The sequence below is a fragment of the Thamnophis sirtalis genome, unplaced genomic scaffold (genome assembly GCF_051295495.1).
Source record: "Thamnophis sirtalis isolate CommonGarterSnake01/CBP01778 unplaced genomic scaffold, rThaSir2_p1.2 scaffold_12, whole genome shotgun sequence".
NCBI classification, from domain to species: domain Eukaryota; kingdom Metazoa; phylum Chordata; class Lepidosauria; order Squamata; family Natricidae; genus Thamnophis; species Thamnophis sirtalis.
The window spans coordinates 49,872,615-49,895,322 of record NW_028261392.1 but is presented as its reverse complement, the minus strand read 5'-3'; the positions used below and the strand labels follow the sequence as shown (position 1 = coordinate 49,895,322).

The following is a 22,708-nucleotide window of genomic DNA, read 5'->3' as shown; positions in this document are numbered from 1 at the left end:
TAAAAGCAGTGTTCTGTGTTACAAGAGAAAGGATCAAAAGAAAGACCCTCATAAAACAAGGGAGATCTGTCTTTAATGAGCAGAATTAAGGAAAGTAAGTTACATATAGAATATTATTTTCTCAGTTAATGTCTCTCCTCTTACAAAAAAACAGCTACATGATCTCTTGGAACAAATTGGGTCTAGAAATTAAAATTGCTGCTAGAACTGAAATGAAATAACCTTTCTCTTTAAACACAGCACAACCTGATGCCTAAAATATTTGTGAGGAATATTTAAAATAAACAGAGCCTTAAATACAATCAATTACTCAATTTATAAATTTGAGAAAGGATATACACCCATTTTATATACAAAGTCATTGCAGTCTAGCCCAAACCTTAATTTCGGTAGCTTACAATATACTTGTGTGGAAACAAACATCTTTAAAGACCAGCATTTCTCTACTAGAACTTAATTCCTTAATTAATTAAATGGAATAGGTTTCTAAATCGCGTAGTAACGTGACGTGTCGCGCCGTTTTCCGCGGATCTGAGGTGGGCGTGACCTGCGCGTGACGCATCCGGCCCACGGGCCGCCCTTTTGACAGCCCACTGTATTGAAAAAGTCACGCCTCACACTCCATCTACCAGTTCATAGGACCGCCTTCCTCGGCAGTGATTCCTCCCATCGGAGGAGGGCGCTAGAAAGGTCCGCGAGCTCCCGGAAGAAGTCGTGAGTGCGCGAAGTGCATTCTGGGCCCGACAGTTTCTTCCGCCTTTCCTCTCGGAGGGCTTTAGCGGAGGCCGCATCGAGTTTTTTCTACTGTTGCGCGAACGTCACGCTATCAGTGTGTCCTTCTTTTGCTCTGAGCCAGCAGTGTAAAAAAGAGTTCTTTCCTTTTCCTTCGGGCTTGTCAAGGCTGTGTTCGCTGACTGGTAGCTGCCACCATGCCGAAGAACAAAGGTGAGGCTTTCTGACCCTCCCCGCCAACCCAATTTGGCTTCCAAGCGACTTCCTCTCCCTCCCCCCGCCCGTTGTCTGTAGATGAATCTGCCCGAGGGGAAGGCGCCGGTCGCACCGTCGACCTGGCTCTTTTTGTGCTTTCTTAGATCCAAAGGCTTTAGTTTTGTGCGAGGACTTCGGTTCACCACGTGTTTCCTCCCGCGCCTCCTCGCTTTTTTCTGGCTGAAATCTAAGATAGTTGACCGAGAAATAAGCCTACTTATTTCTGGGCCTCCTTCCAATTACGTGCTGCTACATAATTCTCAGATAAAGTAGTCTCTATTTAATAAAGTGGAGCTGACTGCTAAGTGTATGGTTACAGGTTGATTCTTTCTGGTTTTGACTGGATATTACACATTTAATACGAATGAAGCTGTTGGTTTAATTTTATGAATCATAGGTTGGCCTTTATTTTTAGACATTTAATATTTTTGTTTTCATGCTTAATAATTGATATCTGGATTTATTTTTTGACCATGTACATCTCATTTTTGTCACTAGAGGGGTACAAGAATACCTTTCAGAACTGCTTAAATTATAGAATGTTCCTACTGTTTATTATCAGGATACTTCCATAATCTCCAGATATTCTCGTCCTATGAGTTTAGGTATGTGATGTTTAAAAAGATCCCACATTGATGGAAGATTGAATAACTGAGGTTTTTCATCATTTTTTATCGTTTTAATATTGAAAATGATATTTCACTACTGTGAAAACTAAATTATTTTCAACACATTCAGAATTGAAGCTGTTCTTAATTGCATATGTGTACATCTGTACACCATGTGTGTGCATACACAGGCATGCACACAAACATATGCATGCAAAATGTTAAGAAAGCACCCAGCTCGCTTTCTTTCATCTCCATAGCAAAATAGAAAAATATACCAGGATTTGCAAATATTTGTGAACCAAAAATTATTTAGATCCTGCTTTTAGAACATAGGCACCTTCTATATTCCCCCCCAACAATCATGTGAGGAGAATTGGGCTGAAAATGGTTGGTCCAAGGTTATCCAGCTGGCTTTCATGACTAAGGCGGGACTAGATGAAATATTGTTTATTAAATTCAAGGTTGTATATAGCTTGCCTAGTAATTAATTAAGGTAGTTTTTATCGATCTAAAATGTCTGAGAAGTTGTACTTCCATAATCTCCAGATATTCTCGTCCTATGAGTTTAGGTATTCCTGTTTCCAGTATCACTCGGTTAGGCAATCTGACCTAGAGTTTATTATTATTTATAGAGTGTGGTTCCACATTTGCATGTAAGTATAATTTATTTCTCGTAGTAGTTGCTATTAATTGCAAATGTAAGCATCTTTGGTATTTTTATTGCTATTACTTTAATGCAGTTATATAGAATGAATATAGAAAGTCTACATACCCCTGTTAAAATGCCAAGTTTTTGTGATGTAAAAAAAATCAGACCAGGTTAATCACTTTAGAATTCTTTCTACCTTTAACATATAAGCTGTACAATTCAATTGAAAAATAAGCAGAATTTTTTTAGAGGAAGAAAATAACTTAATGATGTGGTTGCATAAAAATGCACACACTAAAATTAATACTTTGTTGAAGCACCTTTTAGGACAACATTCAATCTTCTGGGAAGCCTATCAGCATGGCACATCCTGCTTGGGAATCTTTGTTTACTAAAAGCGCTTCAAATCTGAGATTTTGAGGGTACCTCCTGTGCATAGCCCTCTTCAGGTCATCCCACAGATTTTTAATTGGATTCAGGACTGGGCTCTGACTGGGATATTCCAAAACTTTGATCTTTTTCTGGTGAAGCAATTTTTTTGTTAACTTGGAGGTAAGAGTTGGGTCATTGTATTGAAAGGTGAAATTTCTCTTCATCTTCAATATTTTAGCAGAAGGGTTTGTGCCAAAATAGACTAATATTTGGAACTGTTCATAACTGTTTAAAGCTCCATGCTGAAGGAAAGCAACCCCAAAGCATAATACCATAACCATGCCTCACTCTGGGTATGATGTGCTTTTGTGATGCACAGTGTTGTTTTTGTGCCAAACATTTTTTGGAATCATGGTGAAAAATTTCAACCTAGTCTCATCAAACCATACATATTTTCCCACAAGCTTTTGTCACACTTTATGTAGCTTTTTGCAAAATGTAACCAGGCTTGGGTGTTTTCTTTGTAAGAAAAGGCTTCCATCTTGCCGACTTACTCCACAGTCCAGACATATGAAGAATACAGGAGACTAGTCATATGTATTACACAGCCAATATAGTAAGAAATTCCTGCAGCTCCTTTAATGTTGCTGTAGGCCTCTTGGCAGCCTCTTGGATCAGTTTTCTTGTTTTTTTAATCAGTTTTGGAGGGACATCCAGTTTTCAGTAACATCACTCTTCCATATTTTCTCCATTTGTTGATGATGATTTTCAATGTGTTCCAGTGATATTGGGAATTTTCTCCAGTTGAGATTGCAGGAGGGGCCAGGATTGGGTTGTTTCACCTTTATCTGCTCAGAGTCTGAGTCATAATTGAAGCCACGCATCCAGTCCTCTCTTGCTTGGCTCCAATTCCAACTCAGTCTTTGCCCGATAGAGATGGAAAAAAATTGACTCTCGTTAATCTAATTGTTTTTTCCAAATTTTACTAAATTTCAACCTTCCAGACTCTCTTGCATTTAATCAAATTGAGGGCCACTGGCAGCGCTGAGTATCAGGGCCCCAGCAGTGTCATCAGTGTGGCTCGCGTCAGAGGTTGGAACGGGCTGATGGCACAGTGAGGACTAGAGTGGCAGTTACATCCTGAGCTGTTCGAGGAGATTCGATTGTCTGGAGGTGGAGCTATTTACAACCCCAGCGAATACCCAGCTCCCCAGATTTTTCTCTCGGTTTCCAACTCCAGAAGCAGAGGAGAGCAGCGCCCTATGCAGCCAGTGTCCAAAGGGATTGCTTTATGTGTTCCCCCCCCCCTTCCTCTAATACCAGGGGTATTGAGGAAGATAGTGTCAGAGAGGGTGGATGTGATACTGGTAGTTCCACACTGGCCTCTACAGACTTGGTTTGTCTGTCTGTAACTAACCCCTGGAGCATTCCCCAGAAGAGGATGTCTCTGTGCCAGGGTTCCTGATCTATCCGGAGCCACAATGACTCCAGTTGACTGGCGCTTGAGAGGGGCCTTCTGAGGAAAGCTAACTTCTCCTCCAGAGTGATAGGGATTATTGAGGCATCTAGACACCCATTCACTACCAGAATTTACAATGCTACATGGACTACATTCTATAGATGGCGTCAGGAATCATGCATAGATCCCACAGGACCCTTGATTCCACAAATTCTGGAGTTTGTCCTGGATGGCCTGGGCAAGCAGCTCTCCCACAACACTATCTGTAGGCAGGTGGCGGTGCTGTCCACCGTATTGACAGGTGATGGGACGGAGAGTCTAGCTTGGCACCCTGTCATTAAACGGTTTATCAGGGGTGTGGCCAATCTAAGACCCCCCAGTGATCCATTGATTCCCAACTTGGAATTTAGCCATGGTGCTGCTGGCTCTCATAAAAGAGCCATTTGAATGGTTGAGAATGGTCACCTTGAAATTCTTGATCCTCAAAGTGGCCTTTTTAGTGCACATCAATATCAAATAACATCAACGAGGCACATATCAGAACTGGGAGCCCTCTCGGTGAGGGAAGATCTATGTATATTCTGCCCAAGTACTGTGGTTCTTTGTCTACATCCGACCTTCATTCCAAAGGTCAATTCATGCTTTCACAGGGCTCAGGAGATCATCCTTCCTGGCTTCTGTCCCAATCTTTCCCATAATAGGGGGAGAAACTGGCATAGATTAGACGTTAGGAAGTCTCAAAAGGATAGCTCCCACTAGAAGAATTGAAGCTCTATTCTAATCATTTCAGCATTCCTCTGTAGGCTCTATGGTTTCCTTTCCACCATTGAGTGTTGGCTGAGGGCATGCATAGCATGCGCCGATGAGACTCCAGGTGTTCCTGTACCTCAGGGAATTACAGTTCACTTGACCAGGAGCGCTGTGACTAGGGTGGCATGGTTGACTCAAGGCCCTATTGGGGATAAAAGCAGGGCAGCTACGTGAGCCTCACCATTGCCCTTGATAAGGCACTATAGGCTGGATACATTTGCATCCGCCGAGACATCCTTCGGCTGAAGGATGTTTCAAAGAGTGCATGCTCTAACAGGAACTCCAGACCAGTCAGTTTCCCATCCTTAGGACAGCCGCTTTGGTATGTCCCAATCAGTGGTGGGTTCCGGATCCCAGCGTGTATGCATCCTTACCTCTTGCGACACCTCCGTGAGCCTCCGCGATGCTCCAGCTGCTTGGCAGAGCATTGCGCAGGCGCCAAAGAGCTCAAATACAGGTAAGGAGCTCAGGCGGGTGGGTGGGCTCTCCGGAGCATCGTACCGGAACGGTACCCGGTGCTATGGGCAGGTACCTGTATGCCCGTACTGGGGCGTACTGCCTGCAACCCACCACTGGTCCCAATCCTGGATCCTCCTGCAATCTCAACTGGAGAAGTAACATTGATCCTACCTGACACGTTTCTTCTCAGTAGATTGTGGGAGGATCCAGCCTCCCCCCCCCCCCATTAGGTTAGGTCTGTAGTTCACTCTGGGCCGATCAGCTGCGGGGTAGGGGCTGCTCTTCTATTTCATCTCCAGATATGGCTATGCCTTCGTCAGAACTGGAGCCAAGCAAAAGAGGACTGGAGGCGTGGCTTCAGTTATGACTCAGACTCTGGACAGATAAAGACAAAATAATCCAATCCTGGATCCTCCTGCAATCCATTGAAAAGCAACATATCAGGTAGGACCAACGTTACTTTTGTACCTTTCTTCTGACTGATACATTCCAACAATGAGATCATCTTAATGCTTTGTAGACTATGGTTTTGCTGTAAGAGGTAACTGAGTAAATGTCAAAAAAAATCCTGCATAGCTGAACTTTATATTAGTAGTGATCAGAGTCACTTTGTGGGCAGGTGTGTACTATTATTTACTGTAAGTTTGAATGTGATCGGTTAATTCTGAACACAGCCACATCCCTTCTTAAAAGAGGCTGTGAACAGTTCTGCAGCCATGTTTTTCTAGTTTTTCATTTTTTTTCTCCACAAATTGTTTTTCAATTGAATTCTACAGTTTATATGTTATACTAAAGGTGGAAAGAGTTCTGAAGTGATTTATTTTGGTCTGATTTTTTTTTTTACATTTCAGAAACCTGACATTTTAGCAGGAATGTATAGACTTTCTATATCCACTGTATTTGGTATGGAAATCTAATATATCATAATAATTTCACACTTTATGGAAAGGGTCTACCATAGTCCTGATTTATCAACAATAGTGTTATTGGAAGGCTTCAGATTACACCTTAAACCAGTAATCCCCAATCTTTCTGGCTCCATGGACCAGTGGTGATGGGCAGCAGGGGGTATGGTTTCGTGCATGCAATCTAATCTTAGGCATGCACAAATAGATCTTCACACACTCACCTGCCACTTGCATGGCCTGGTTCCCAGTGGACCAGGGGTTTGGGAAACTTACCTTAAACTATTACTTTTTCATTTTTTTGCAATTTAGGAAAGGGAGGTAAAAACAGACGAAGAGGTAAGAATGAGAATGAATCTGAAAAAAGAGAATTGGTTTTTAAAGAGGATGGACAAGGTAAGATGTATTATCTTTTTTCATTTCCTAACATTAAGCAGTTCTGTAGGAGGAAGGCTTATTTGTGGTGCTCTTGCAGAAGAGTGTATTGATAGATGAAAAATTAGGCCTCAGCCAAGTGATGTACTCTAACAAAAAGAACATTTTAATTGAAAAATTGGTAAAAAATGCAGACAGTAGATCAGAATGTATATAATGAGAAATATAGTAGAAAGAAAGTTTTTGGGAAAGTACTATACAGCATTTAGTACATATCTGAGTGTCTATAGTAAAAAAAAATCTTAGTTTCTTTGTACACTTTCATTACTGGTGTCATTTGGTTATTTGGTATTGACTTATTCTTTTAAAACACTAAGCTGAAATAAGGTACATTTCAGTTTAGCTTAAAATATTATTTTGTGTAAAATAGTATTACATATAAAAAATTAATACAACTCCTGTATTACATTGGACGCCATAATATTAATTTAAATTTTGTACTGGACTTGCAGGAAGCCATAGAATGAAAAAGCAAAATCTAAAAATATATGAATTAATGTGCTCATATCACATGATGCAGAGGTCATATAGTCTGTTACATGCTTTTTTTTTTCAAAAAAGCATATTGATACGTAAAATGTAGAACAGATTTAATCCTAGCGTAAGATATATTAGTTTAGCATAATAAATCTTATTTTTAATTGAAGGGATGAGAATTTGCAGTCTTGTCATTGGGCTGTTGTGTGTGTGTACGAGAGAGAGAGATTGGGGGGAATATTCCTATGTGAGTTGGAGAGGAGTTTTTTGTTTTCACAATGGCAATAGCAAAATTACAATATTTGCTGCTGAACTGTTGCCAAGGCTTTTGATACATTGAAGCATTCCCACTCAGCAAGGCTCATCTGGACTTTTTTTTAAAATGAGCAAGCTGAGAAACCTGTCAATTACAAAACCAAACTACTGCGGCCCACTTCCAGAAGAAAAAGAACATGTCCTTGCTGTTCTGTTCATGTACTCCTGTTCCTGACTCCACTACAGAAGTTTCTCACCTGGAATTAGAGATAAGAATCCCAGAATTTAGAATTACAATGGGACTACATGAAAACAAAATGATAACAAGGCAAAAGAGTAGCAGCTTGTTTGGGAAGGAAAGTGATGGGAACTGAAGCTTTACAAAATATTGACTGGTGAATCAGGACTGGAAAATTAAGGATCCCCAGAGAGTTAATCTGCTGGAATACTTCTCTGATAACCTTCTTGAAGTTGTAAGTCACAGGGACTGCATTAATTCCTGATCTTTAGATTGGACATGTAACTTTTGAGACACAAAATAAGTCATGGGTCAGATTGAGAATATTGGAATAATTAACTATTAATTCTTTATTGTTAGGATTTAAACAAAAAAAAAACCATTACTCCAACCTCTCATGCAAAACATGTTGATGCAGGGCTTAGTGATTTTTGCATTTCTTTTTGAAAGGACAAATGGGTACCCAATCAGTTCCTATGTAGAACAGTGCCAAAATCTTTAGCAGGAGAAAGAGAGAGCTGAGAGCTTCTTGCATTTAACAGAGGAAGAAAGGGCACCCCACAGAAGAGAAAGTCTTTGTCTATTGTGGTGACCTAGAATAGTTAGAAGCAAGCAAACATAAGACAAGTGAGGAAATGGAAGGCCACAAACCAGTGGAGCACTTGACCTGAGGAATAACCAAAACTTCTCCAGTGTTTTTTTAGTACATTTTCCTTTTCCTTTTTCATCTCAGTAACTCAGTAGTCAGTTCTGCCTTATGATTACTGTTTCAGTTTTGATGGGTTCAAGTAATTTCACAGGGTGTACTTGTACTTACCCAGAATGCCATGTTCGTCATATGAAATTCCAAATGGTAGTGAGCTATGTTACAGTGTAATATGAAGGAATCGTAAGCTACTTTCCAAATATTCTGAACTTTCATATGTGATCAGTAGAAAGAAAGAAAGCTAATTACCTTCCCACAGACTATACAACAGTATCAGTGGTGGGTTTCAAAAAATTTTGGAACCTACTCTGTGGGTGTGGCCTCTGTGGGAGTGGCCTGCCACCCATGTGACCGGGTAAGAGTGGCTTGCTGACCAGGTGGGAAAGGGCAAGATGATGTCACTGAATTTATTGCCCCAATGGATGAACTACAATAAGATTAAAATAAATACAAAAACAATAAAAGAGCTACTTACAGATGGAAGATGACTGTTCTTGCCAGTCTTCAGTATCACGGACTCCAATGAATGGGCTGCACAAAGAAGAGAAACAGAAATGAACTTTTTCATTGCATGCACTGCATTGGGATGAAAAGGAAAATTAAAAATACAGCCAAATTCAACCAATGCTTCATTGAACGGCTACATCTTTCATGTTCCAGTAACCTGGCTCCAAATATGTGATAAAGTGTAACTTTTTTGCTGTTGGCAATAGGCTACCTGTTCTTAGATGGTCACAATCCATCAGCCTTTTCTTTAAATTGGTGATGATGCTTTGCAAAAGTTTTTCACAGGGAAGGGCAACAAATCGTTGATTTGGAGCTAAATTGATGTTTTGGAAGGCTTGTGTTTTTAGCAATTCCACAAGTTCTTTCTCATATTTGCCCTTTTTTTATAGTAGCACTTCAAAAGCACCAATTGTTCGCAACACTAACTTTTTGGCCACGATGATATTTGTCGCTCTCCCCTGTAGGGCATTTGACAGAACAGAAATCTCACTTAGGATGTCGATCATCAGGGCCAAATCCTGCAAAAAATGTAAATTTTCAAAATGGGAAGCCATGCCTGGGAACCTTTCATTGCCTTGAAAAACCTGATGTAGCGCTGGATAAGCACGCCACACAGCCATGGTTGCCCTTAAACTACAGGCAGCCCATCTTGGTCCCAAAACTCGGCCAATCTTCACAATTTCTATGCCCAATTGCTCGAAGATTTGGAAGAGGTTATTCTGGCTCTTGCAGGATTTGTGGAAGGTGGTGTGCACTTTATCCAGGAAGATCTTGAAGTGGTTGATCTGCTTCACTTCTCTTATTGCACCATCCAGCACAAGTTACAGGCAGTGGTTCAAGCAGTGCTAGATGATGATGTTTGGGAATTCTTGAGCTATTCTGGCGCTGACTCCAGATTTTCTCCCAAGCATAATGTTGGCACCATCGGAGCAGAAAGCGATTAAATTCTGCCATAGATATTCGGTGGTAAATCCAACTTTGTGCAAGCTTTCCATTGATGCGGAATATATGGTCTCTGCATCTTGTCTCTAATTCCAGAAGCTCAACAAAGATGGTTGCTGGACATTCTGGATCCTCAATTCTAACAAAAACTATCAGCACTGCTCTCATTGAAAGTGTTGAGGCTTCATCAATTATTAGGCACACCTTTCGATTATTTGCAATAATCCTTGAAAACACAGTGGTCTTGATTTGGTTTGCAATGAATTCAACGATTTTCACTGCAGATCTTCGTGAATGCAAGCCAACTCCCATATCCACTCCAACCATATTTAGCAAATTTACTTGCGCTTCAATGTCTGAGAATGGATTACATCTTTGCGCCAGATCGTAAACGGTAGAAAATATTGTGCAAGTACTGGATAAATGTTTCTCAGTTGACTTATCCAGGGAGTTGGTGAAAGCTTCCTGCTCCTGTTGCTTACTGATCTCCATGCAAATAAGGTGTGCCTTTGATTGAAAATGTTCCCTTAATTTTTTTTCTGAGCGATGCTTGTTGTATATCCTTGCTTTTCCCTGCTGGTGCCACCTGGAAATGTTTCCACTCTTTGGAAACATGAATACCTTTATCCAGCGAGAACATGAGTTTTGCACAGTACTCACAACCCACCTTCTTGTTGGGTACTTCCAGTCCCTCATACTTGTCCTTGAAGTGTCTGTATTGCTGCAAATTCCAGCAGTCAGGAAGTTGTGGAACTGCAGTGGAGTCGATGGACTTGCTGCTTTCTCCGACCTCAACTGGTGGTAGTGGTGGTGCTGGTGCGGCTGGCGGTGCTGGTGACTGCTTTGGATCAGCTGATTCCTCAATTCTTGGTTTTTGGGAGAAGAAAGCAGTCATACTCTGTTGCCTCTTCTTCATTGTGCTAAGTAATACTAACTGCTGCCAAAGAAATAAAACAACATTGGACTCAATTGTGGTTGAAAGCTGAGGACTCTGTAGTCACTACAGGTAACAGAAGGGACCTCTGCTTTCAACCAACAATTTACAGTCTTCAGGAAGGATGAGAAACAGGAAAGATATAAACAAACAGGATAATTTAAAGAAAGATATTCTATAAATAAAAAAAATCCTTAAAAACCATTGTTAAGTATTCCACCAGCAATAATTTATAGTATAACTATTTTAAGGTATTGTACCAGCCATAATATACTGTAACCATTATTCCACCAGCAATAATTTATACTGTAACTATTTTAAGGTATTATACCAGCCATAGTATACTGTAACCATTATTCCAATCCACCAGAAATAATTTATACTGTAACCATTTCAAACTATCCCACACACAATAATTTAAAATGAAACCATTAAAAATATTCCATAAACAATAAATTACAATAAAACTATTTTAAAAAATTCTATGCACAATGCATTTCAAAGTATTGAGTATAGAATTTTTAAAAATGGTTTAATTTATTTTGGAAAGAATCTTTTTTTAAATAGTCTAAGACAATTTAAAAAAAGAATCCACACAATAAATTGAAGTAAACCATTTAAAAATATTCTACACTCAATACATTTAAGTAAAACTATTTTTAAAAATTCTATGCACAATACATTTCAAAGTATTGAGTATAGAATTTTTAAAAATGGTTTATTTTAATTTATTTTGGATAGAATCTTTTTTTAAATAATCTAAGACAATTTAAAAAAAGAATCCACACACAAATTGAAGTAAACCATTTTAAAATATTCTACACTCAATACCTTTAAGTAAAACTATTTTAAAAAATTCTGTGCATTAAATAAAATATTATTTTAAAATACATTAAAAAAATGAAAGGAAAAAAAATCGGGTCACTTACCAGCAGGCAGAATCAGCAGCACTCCGATGCGATGGATCTGACTCTGATGCAATGGATGGATGCAACAGGGAGCAGGCAGGCAGAGAGGCAGCAGGAACAGGTAAGTCACGAAAGCTAGGCCCCCTTCGCCGCCAGCCCATGGCTTTCGCTAGGGAAGGCCTTCAGGCCTTCCCTTGCGAAAGCTAGGCCGCCGCTGCTACCGCCAGCCCACGGCTTTCACTAGGGACGGCCTGAAGGCCTTCCCTCACGAAAGCTTAGGCCGCCATTGCCGCTGCACCACTACTGCCCCCCACCCGCCTTCGGCTGCATGGCGTACACCAGCCCACTGCTTTCGCGAGGGAAGGTCTGAAGGCCTTCCCTCGCGAAACCTAGGCCGCTACCGCCCCCCCCCCCACCTGCCTTCGGCTGCGTGGCATACGTCAGCCCGCAGCTTTCACGAGGGAAGGCCTAAAGGCCTTCTCTCACGAAAACTGGGCCGCCGCTGCCCACCCGCCTTCGGTAAGCTAGCCTCCCAAGTCCCGCCGCCCCCCTCACACTTAGTTGCGTACCTGAGGGAAGCAGCAAGCTCCTGGAAGGCAAAGGGAGTTTTGAAATGGAGGACCCAGTCAGCAAGCACGATGCGAGTCGTCTCAGGAACAAAAGAGAAGTCTCCAAAAGAGAAAGACTCTTTTCAAAAGAGGAATGTTAGTTGTTGGCGCCACGCTTTTAAATACTTCGCCTCCAGCCCACTCACTGATTGGACTCCAGCCAATCAATGAGCGGCAGGCTGGACTGGCCTAGTTTAGTGCGGACGGGCAGGGGAGCGAGCGAGCGAGCGAGCAAGGGCGATATTGAGCGACAGGGCCGTGCCAGCGTTCCCGGAAGTTACTTACTTCCAGGTGCACCGACAAACCAGTTCGCGAGGGCGGGCGCGGACCGGTAGAAACCCACCCCTGAACTGTATTATAAATATGTCATGTTCTCAAACACTGTGTCAGCCTCTGTTTTGCTGCTTGCTTTTCAGCTGCCATTGAAATGGGGAGGGAGGGCATGGTATTTGGGTGTGGAAAATATTCTGTACAGGAGGACTGTTAATTGGGAGTTGTTCTCACCATCTACTGCACATGTGGAAAGGAGAAGAGTTTCCCGCCAAGGCCAACTGTCCGGCATACCAACCTGATGATGATTTTTGAAGATGTCTCCCACATGACAGCTGTGGAGATATTGGATTGGACTATGGGCTTGGGTTACCAAGGGGAGGGGAATGGGTCATGTATTGATATCTAATGCTTGCGCGCGCTTTTGCTCAGATCCAGCTTTGCTTAGCTTCTATTTACTTATAATCAGTAAAAGTACTCTTAATTCTGCAAAATGGAGTTGAGTGGTTTCTTTCTTGGTTATTAAGTGAAGCTGCCCTGACATTAAGCTGGATCTCATCTCGCACCCATCCCGGAGCTGACACCTTCTGAGTGGGGTGCACCCAAAACCTGAAGGATGTCCCACCAAGGTAGCGATCAAGAAGACGATATGGGAGCAGCTGCATTCTCCTGCCCTTTGGAGACGGAGCGAATGGCTGGCCTGCACTTGGAAGAACGATCCATTCAACCCAGATGGACTTGGGGAGTGGGATGGAAAGATGCATTTTGTTTTAAGACCCTCATACCCCAAATCTGAAATACCTACATACAAACTTTGCTTTTTCAGTATGTGAACCATGAGTCAATTGATGGATAAAGAAATTCAAATAGCTATAGCTACTTTATGATACAAGGTTTTAAAATCAATTGTCATGTATTAAAATCTTGAGTCTATTTCTCTCTGGTACAACAGCTATAAGTGTGTTACATTAATATAAAATTATCAAATTCCTAAATCATGTATTCCAGAATATGCCCAAGTTATCAAGATGTTGGGAAATGGCAGACTGGAGGCATTATGTTTCGATGGTGTAAAAAGGCTGTGTCATATCAGAGGAAAGTTAAGAAAAAAGGTATGTTAATGCATTTGATATATGGGCAACCTCAAATATGTTGGTATATTAAACAACTAATGTTACAGCATCTTATGTATATCTCCTACTGGTTCTAAGATGTTGATTTGAGTGACTTGTGCCCTTCATAGCACAATACTTCCTTTACACTAACTAGTGACTCAAGAAAATATTTTATTATCCTGTGTTTTGACTGCTGAATTTACTGATTTTTTTAATTACTTTTTTATTTTCTTTTTTATACATCTTTTAATCTTCCTATATCTTTTTTCCTTTTCAATTTCTGGTGCTTATGGAGGTTCTACACTACAAACATGTAATATGTCTTGTAATTTTCTATGCACAGAACCCTGATTTTGGATCTTCCATGACTGAACTAAAATGTCTTTTTCAAGATTTTTTTTTAATCAATGTACAGAACAACATAGGACTGTTTTCATCTGGGTGGAAGTGGTTAAGTGGGAGGTAGAAGAAAGCCAAGGAACTGAATCTACAGCTGAAGGGAAAAGGCTGAATAGACTAGAGGAATGTGCTTTGCTTGAATCTAAAGTGGGGGGGTTGAAGAGAAAGATGTGCATCATTCCTGCCTTAACTGCCTGCTTGGATTTGTTTTGTTTAAAACCTGAAACAATAAAAGCACTTTGGTTCTGCCACACCATGGATGACTCTAAATGATTTGATAGAACCATGTAGCGTTTTGGATCTATTCTGTATTAGCATTGTAGATATCTTTATAACTCAAAGCCTCAATGGTCCAAGATTAATGAAATAGGTGCTGTTGTACATTATCCAAACTTTTAAAAGTTTAAAAATTTCTACAATCAGAATTTTGAAAGTTGAAAGTGGCATCTTGTTACTTTTATTTCCATATGGTGTTTCTCCTCCAGAGTGCATAAGTAAATGCAGGTAGACTGAATTGTGATTTAACTTCTGTATTAGTGTGCAAGATTATGCACACATCATATGATATTCAGCAGCTGATCAAGTACTTGAATTATATAGCATTCACCAAGATTTATGGCTTATCTCAGCTAATTGCAGGTCTTTTAAAGATTACATTTCATTAAGTGTTTCAAGTGAGAATGCATATAATTTTTTAAATGTTGGTCTGAAAAAAAGGATAAAATTTCTTTTGATTTTTAGGTTTGGATAAATACATCAGATATCATATTGGTGGGTTTAAGAGACTACCAGGTAAGCATATTATGTTACTATTATTACATAATGTAATATGATGACAGTTTGATTTAATTTTTGTTAAAAGAAATTTGAACTCATAAACACTGAGTCAATCACATTTATCTTTATTTTGTACCGTGTTTCCCTGTGTTTTGGGCTCAAAAATAGACTTATTGTCAGGGTATGCCTCCATCCGCCCTGCCTGCTGGCCCTGCTGCTGTTGGCATGCTGGAACTTGAGTCTTGCTCATGCTTTTGCTATGACAAGGCAGAAGGACATGCAGACTATTGGTGTTGCCTGCTCCTTCTGCCCCTCCCCCCCCGCCCATGCCGCTGGCCAGCTGCTGGGGCTGCTCACCTGTTGCACCTGCTGCTGCTGGCCTCACCTAGGCTCTTTGCCTCCTGGCCACATTGCTCTCAGCTTTGGCAGGCGGGAACTCTGTGGCAGCCCTACAGCACAATGGAGGAAGGAGGGGGAGATTGCCACTTCCTCCTTTGTACCCCAAAACCCTATCTTCCCTGGCTGCTGAGCCCCTGGCCTGCTCCCCTGCTCTGGAAAGGCGAGCAAGATCCACAACTCAATGCTACCGATATGCTGTGCATTGCAAGCCATGCAAAGCAACCCGTTCTGACCCTCTTGGATCCCAGACTGGGGGGGGGGGGGGGGCGGGATCCCCAGGGCAGAGGCCTTCCAATGCAACGCTCTGCCGCAGCTCCGAAGCAAACCTCCTCCTTCTCTGCATAGGATTGCAAGGTTGGAGGCCTCCGCAGCATCCGCCGACCAACCCCCATCCCATAACTGCTGCTCCTAGCCTGTTGCTGCTCTCGGCTGAGCTGCTCCTGCCAGCCTGCCAGGTGCCCCATTGCCAGCAGTCGCCGGTGCAGCCATACCACCTTGCCCACCATCGCCTTTGGGCTGCACCCTTCGCCTGCCCTGCGCGGCTTCAATGGGCAGGAACTCCATGGCTGCCCTACAGCAGGACAGATGAAGGCCTCGGAAATTCGTGCCAGGCAGGAGCAGCCCATCTGAGAGCAGCGCGAGGCCAGCAGCAGCAGGAACAAGACGGGGGTTTGTTAGTGGAGGCTTCCAGCCTTGCAATCCTGCTCAGGGAAGATAGAGGTTTGCTCCAGAGCTACGGCAGAGCATTGCACCAGGAGGCCTCCACCCTGGTGATACTGTGCACTTCCCCAGACCGGGATCGTCCACAGAGACAAGAGGGTCAAAGTACATTGCTTTGCATGGCTTGCATTGCACGGCATACCAGTATTATAGAGTTGGGCATCTCCCTTACCTTTCCGGCGCAGGGGTACAGGCCTAGATCTTGGCCAGGGTAGACAGGGTTTTGGGGTGCATAGGAGGGGCGATCTCCCCCTCCCTCCATCCCGCTGCAGGGCTGCCATGTAATTCCTGCCTGCTGAAGCCGCAGGGTGGCCGAGTACACGTCCAAGAGCGTGAAGAACCACCGAGAGGCCAGCTGCAGCAGGCTCACGCACACATTTGGCTGCTGGAGTCACACTGGTGGAGCGGGAAGTGGCCGAGCCTCCAGGAGGTAACTGGGGAAGGGAAGGAGCTGCTATACTAAGCGCTGCCTCAGGGATCGCTGCCCATGTTTGTGAGGGGACATGCCCATCCCCTTCACTAGGGGTTATTTTTGTGGTGGGGCTTATATTAGGCCCACGCTTAAAAATGAAGCTAGGTGTCATTTTTGGGGAAACATGATATGAATGTAAAAAATGTAAGGATACTTTTCTTCCTTTAGATTATTTTTTTTATAAATCTTGAACAGTGCTTTAGGAAAAAGGTAAAAAAGTAATTAACATTTATGAAATTTATGTTTAAGCATAATTTATTTAAGCCTAAATTTCTCAAAGATGTAACGTTATCTTTTAAAATAGACAATATACAGGTTACAGGATAAGAAGTCATCTTTCTTTGACCATTGATAGTTTTGCAGGGAGGTTGAGTCATGTCCTAAACAGATAGTATTGAATAAGGATATGATTAGGAGACAGTAACACAAGTACTGAATGTTACAAACTCTGCTTGAGTGATTAGTCTTCAGACTAAACATAAGTATGTAAATATATGATTCTAACCTAGACTATAGTAGTAAAACCAGGAGTTAATTAGCATAGTATTGTAATCTCAATACAAATAGTATGGAGACTAAGTGGGTAAACTAGTTTTTGCATTACCTAGTAATGTAGGTATAACTTGGTATATAGCTATAAGGATATAGCTTTAATAATGCATGTTTGAAAAATACGTGGATCTAGTGAGCTATTTACACAATGTTTTATCATTAATAGATGATACAGAAAAAATCAAAATTAATATTTTAAATGTCAGAGATTCTCTCATTAAGGTATAGCTTAGTAAAAGAAAGTGTTTAAAATGTCCTAATAAAGTTTTCATATAATTAATCATCTGAAATCATTTTTATCAATAATAATATTATTTAGGATAACAAGGCTGATGTCATTCTAAAATACAATGCAGATGAAGCCAGAAGCCTGAAGGCATATGGAGAACTTCCAGAGCACGGTAAGAAATTCTAATCATTGCCCATGTCACTGTGAATAAAGGACATACATTAACCTTCTTACTCAAAAACATTTTCAAAAATATATTCATGGTTTGTTTTCATTTTTACATAGCCAAAATTAATGAAACTGATACATTTGGGCCTGGTGATGATGATGAAATCCAATTTGATGATATTGGAGATGATGATGAAGATATTGATGATGTAAGTAGTCAGAAAGTTTTCATCTTAAAATTAACATGTCTGTTTCAAAGGGAATGTGTATTCTTAATTTTCATCTTCAGCTTTGTTATATTTTACCTTGGTGGACAGGAATTACCTAGCAGGGATATAGTGAAAGCTTCTGAGCTTTCAAAGGTCTTTCCACTGAAAAAAGTCTGCCTTATGTAATCTGCTAACAAGATTAAAGAACATATTCTATTCCTACTTCACAGTACAACTACATATACATCTTAAATCTAGAAATGGAGTACTATAGGTTTGTAGTAATATTCTACTATTTTTGATCCTATAGTATAGGGTGACAGTGTTTGAAAAATTGGGATTCAGTTTCACCTCCTGGAGGACCATAGAAGGTTGAAGGTGATGCTATTATGTCATCAGAAGGAATGCTGCTGAGATTTTTTTCAACCTATCTTCATGTTTTGGCAGGGGATTAGAGTTGGCAGTGTCTGAATGGCAAACACTTCATCCCACCCATAGCACTCCCCTCAAAAGTTCTGTAGTTGCAAGTCTCAAATTTGGCCATTTTGTATCAGAAGTTGCACTACATGAAAACTATAGGCTGTTATCCTTGCTTATGATAGTAATAAATTTGGATTTTTTTCTTTTACTTAACATTAAATAGCCCTGAAAGGCAGATAGTGGTAACTTCTGCTCAGAATTAGGGCTAACCTTTATTCCTTGAAGTTTAATTTGATTTCATGTGCCTTGCCAGAAACCTCTAAGGACTTCCCATGGTGAGGAGATGAGATTGTCAAGTTCCACACATTTAATGCATTAAAAAGCAGTTTTCTTCCTACTATGTAAATGGATTTCTGAAAGATTGAGCAAAATTGCTTACATGAAAGTACTATAATGATTTATTATACTTCAGTGGTACAAAACTTGAGACTTTGTTTATAAATCCCAAACTGTCCTAATTATACAGAGGTTAATGCTTTTTTCAGACATTGAGGTAGAATTAATATGTGCACATTTTAAAAAATAATTAAACTATGTTGGTGTTGCACACAATTGAGCTACATGGTACCTGAATAGTGATGTATTATAACTATTTTCATTTTGTGTCTTGTTGAAGTACTAGAGGTTTTTAATTTGCTTTGTTATTAGCCATCTGTTACCCAAATTTCATATAAGATGGACAACCATATACATTTTCTAAATAAAAATAATAAATGAGAACAATTTCAATTTGAGTAGAATAGTACTGAATACAACAGTTTGTGTTTATTGTGGCTGTTACTAGATAGTATTGCCTGTCTGTTCTGATCTGAGCAATTGTACTTTAATTGCAACATTTTAACATTTTTTTCATACTTGCAGATCTAAATGGAACTGAGAGGAATACATCCCAACTTTCCACCTCAATTGTTTTGTTTTCAAATCCTTATGCCTAAGAAGACTGAAACTGCACATTTGTAGTTACAGTACATCAATATGTACCCAATGTTTATTTATATTTCTTTAAAAACAGAAGTTCGACTAAAAAATTTAATCAAATAATACTGCAATTTTTATCTCTACAATAGACTCTTACATCTGTATGTAAATACACATACTATAAACTCTCACACTGGTTTATCTGTTTTCATCAATAAATATCACTAAGACATATTTTTGAAATAAAAAATATTGCCCTATAATTATCAAGAATTTTGATTAAATACCAATTCAGGTTAGTATTCAGTTGGCAGGTATACTGTAGTTTCCTGGTGTCCCTTGACAACAAAAGAATTCATTAACAAATGTTAATAACTGAATCTTTTCTATAACTTTAGTTGCATGTTTTTTTTTACAGGATTTAATCATTGTTTCCTTTTCACAGATAATATTTCCAGAATAGAGGAAAAATAAATTTCCAAAAATTGTATATGTTTGAATAGCTATTACTTTACTTCATTACTTTAACAGACATACACTTGCCAGATAACCCTTTAAAATATTTTGCCCTTATAAAATTAAATATTTCTGTATGTATGTATATGTCTGTACATATATATGTATGTATACATATATACATATGCGTACAGAGAGAGAGAGAGAGAAGAGAGAGAGAGAGAGAGAGAGAGAGAGAGAGAGAGAGAGAGACAGTGTGTGTGTATGTTTCCATGGATTGCTTAGGGAGAATTTGGCTTGGCTTAGATTCATCCTTTCTTTCCTGAAAATTGCTGTAGCGATTTGGAAGTGATGTGCTCAAATGGCAGGAGGGAAAAAAAAGCCGGTATCTACTATAATAACAGGAATTTATGCCATTTGTGGAAGGGCAAGCTTAGATTCAATTCATTTAAGTATTTTTGCATCACAATAAGTTGATTAGAAAGATTTCATTTTAGTTTTAGATTGAGCCTATTATGAGATACAATTTGATAAGCAATTTTGTATGCTCTCTTATCAGAATATGTAAATATATCATTCTGAAAATCTGAATACAATCAAAGAAACAAATGAATAGTTTCAAGTTTGAGTAGAAGTAAAGACCTAAACTTTCAGCAAAAATTAATAGTCATGATATATTTATACATATTGAATTGAGTTTGGTTGTCCTTAGTATTATATTCTGTATTTTCTGAGTAATATATAGACTATAACAGTTCACCTATGAAAAATGTTCAAAAGCTTAGTGTTTTTTTAACAGAGATGATAGTTATTCAAAAATCTGAATTCTGAATATCACGTGCATTTTGTTGCATTTGATTATAACTGTGTTATATACATTGTTCACAAATTATGCTGAGCTGTACAATTTAACATTGCTTATCTTGTGGTATGAACATGGACAAATATCGGTCAAAAAGTAATGGCTTTTTGTGCTAGACAAATACAATCTTGCATTACTATTTAGTTAGCCATGAAACATTGAATTCTCAAGTTGAGAGCTCTCAAGTACTGAAGTTCCTACACTGCTTGCTACATTTGCTATTAATCATACCAAATTTGCTATCATGATAACAAATACTTTATGTGGATAAGGATTTTATCATGTTGCAAATGTGGGAGGAAAAGGTTTTTTTAAACTTAAAAAGCCTGTCTGTTGAACCCTGTATATGTATTGTGTCAATTAGCTTTTTGATCTTTAAATAATAATAGATGAGAATTTATTTGGAACTGATGACTGATAAAAATGCAAAATTACATTACATACACTCTTCAGAAACAAAACCAGAAATGCCTGGATGGAAGAAAGTTGTAGATATGGAAATACTGAAAGCCTTACCACTGGTAATGTTTTTATTAATGCCAAAATTAAAGTTGCATCGAATGGTTTGACTTACAGTATATATAAATTTATTTTTTAACAGCATCATTTATATGTGGGTCAATTCTCTTTGCTCTGACAGCAGGTCTAAATACTTAAAAACTAAGAAATGGGAATTTAGCTTTGGAATAGCAGTAAAAAGGTGGACACTTTACAGTTGTGTATCTTAAATATATACTTGTCCAACTATTCTTCTAAGTACCTTCGGTCATGTGGGATATTTATCTTCACAGCAACATACCATAAGTGATACATGAGAGAATATGGTTTGTTAAGATCTCACAGTGAACTGTGCAATCCACTTGGAATATTAGATTACCAGTGTTTCTCAGAATATATTTTAAGACATAAATTGCATAATGTTAATCAGTTTGTTAATTTAAAGATTTTCTAAAGCTGGTGCTGCTAAATCTTTCACAAATGAATATTAAACTTTCTCAGCATGTAAGATAAATTTTGTTCATGTATTAATAGTATTATTGCCCTTAGATATAAATTGTTTTCTTAAAAACTGATACCATGTAATAATATAGTGTGTTGATCAATTGTATTTGAAAAATATGTTCGTAAAGGTTGTTTATGATGGCTTAATTAAACAGGCATGTAACTCAGTTACATTCAGCAGAATTGACTGAAATTAGGTAATCATTTAGTATATATTGTTCTTTTGTGACATTTCAACTCCCAATCTCATTGAAAAATAGTCCTAACAGTAGTAATGTTTTCTGTTATATTCAGTTATCTTTTTTCCATGGTCTTATCAATGAAATAAGGATACACCAGTTGCTTCAGTCTCTAATTCTAGTCACAACTGATTTTTGTTTATGAATTATCATTATATAAATAATTGAAAAGCAGTCTCAATTTAAATTGTTATACTACAGTAGGTTTAAATGTATTCGATCTAATTGCTTGGGGATGAGAAGATCAAACAATATTTATAGTAAAGAACTCTTATACATTTGGGAATTTAAATTTTTGCTGCCTTAGTTTTTTCAGAAAATAAACAGTTTTTCCAGAGAAGCTTGCAGGAGGGTACAGGATTGGGTATTGTCACCGCCAGTTGGTCCAGAGACTGAGTTAGAATTGAAGCCACGCCTCTGCTCTCTTTGCCTGGCTCCAGTTTCAACTCAGTCTAAGGTCTGATAGAGACATAACTAAATTAGCTTCTGAAATATTTTCTGTAACTTCCTGCAATCCTCCCTTCTCTTCTGGGGCCCTGCTGGTAAGAGGCGGCTACTGCAGTTTAAAATTGCCACCCGTTTTGGCTCTCCACTTCTCTGGAGAGCGGCTGATAAGCTCCTGGTGCTGGGTCGGCTGTCTATTGAGCTTCAGCAGAGCCACATGGGCTGAGAGCTGCCGCAGGGAGGGCAGCTAGAGAGGCGATCGGCAGGTTTGTTTAGCCACATGAGGCTTGTTTTCCTCCGGTTTCGGGGAAAGTCTCAGGCACTCGGTTCGGCAGAGTGGGAGAGCTGGATCGAGGCTTTGTGGGCATGCGCGGTAGTGAGCATGGAGAGTGACCCGTTTAGCAGCAATAGTCCCTGTCACGTGGCAGCCTCAGGTGAGGGCGATTTGATCATGAAGAGCCGCTTTCCACGTGGCAGAGAGAAGGAGCCAAGAAGCACGGAGCGGCTTCTTGCGACGTTCTCTGTGTGCTGAAGGGAGCGAAGCAGGAGAGAAGAGACTAGGAGACCATGAGTAAGGCGCCCGTGGGAGGAGGCAAGATGGCAGATGACCTCATGGCAGAGGCGATCAGCCCCCACTTGTCCCCTGGTGAAGGGGTTTCAGGAGTGAGGCCATCTAGGCCCAAGGCCTCTGAAAGAAAGAAGAAGGTCTCGGCCTCGGAACACCTCTCCAGGGCA

At 39.9% G+C, this 22,708-nt stretch overlaps 1 protein-coding gene and 1 pseudogene across 1 annotated transcript; one reads left to right on the top strand and one right to left on the bottom strand.

Annotated features, from left to right (window-relative positions):
* The first annotated feature begins 738 nt into the window (after window positions 1-738).
* On the top strand, window positions 739-21,473 carry EIF1AX (eukaryotic translation initiation factor 1A X-linked). The gene is made up of 7 exons (XM_014071639.2): window positions 739-945; window positions 6,565-6,648; window positions 13,541-13,644; window positions 14,788-14,838; window positions 17,286-17,367; window positions 17,481-17,572; window positions 18,914-21,473. Exons 1-7 carry the CDS (start codon window positions 930-932, stop codon window positions 18,917-18,919), a joined length of 435 nt encoding a protein of 144 aa, XP_013927114.1. The 5' UTR covers window positions 739-929; the 3' UTR covers window positions 18,920-21,473.
* On the bottom strand, window positions 7,660-10,761 carry LOC148043331 (E3 SUMO-protein ligase KIAA1586-like; annotated as a pseudogene).
* Window positions 21,474-22,708: the final 1,235 nt, after the last annotated feature.

Coding starts and splice junctions, on each gene's coding strand:
- EIF1AX (XM_014071639.2), top strand. Junction 14,839..17,285: donor TGGGTTTAAGAGACTACCAG/GTAAGCATATTA, acceptor AATATTATTTAG/GATAACAAGGCTGATGTCAT. Junction 17,368..17,480: donor TGGAGAACTTCCAGAGCACG/GTAAGAAATTCT, acceptor ATTTTTACATAG/CCAAAATTAATGAAACTGAT.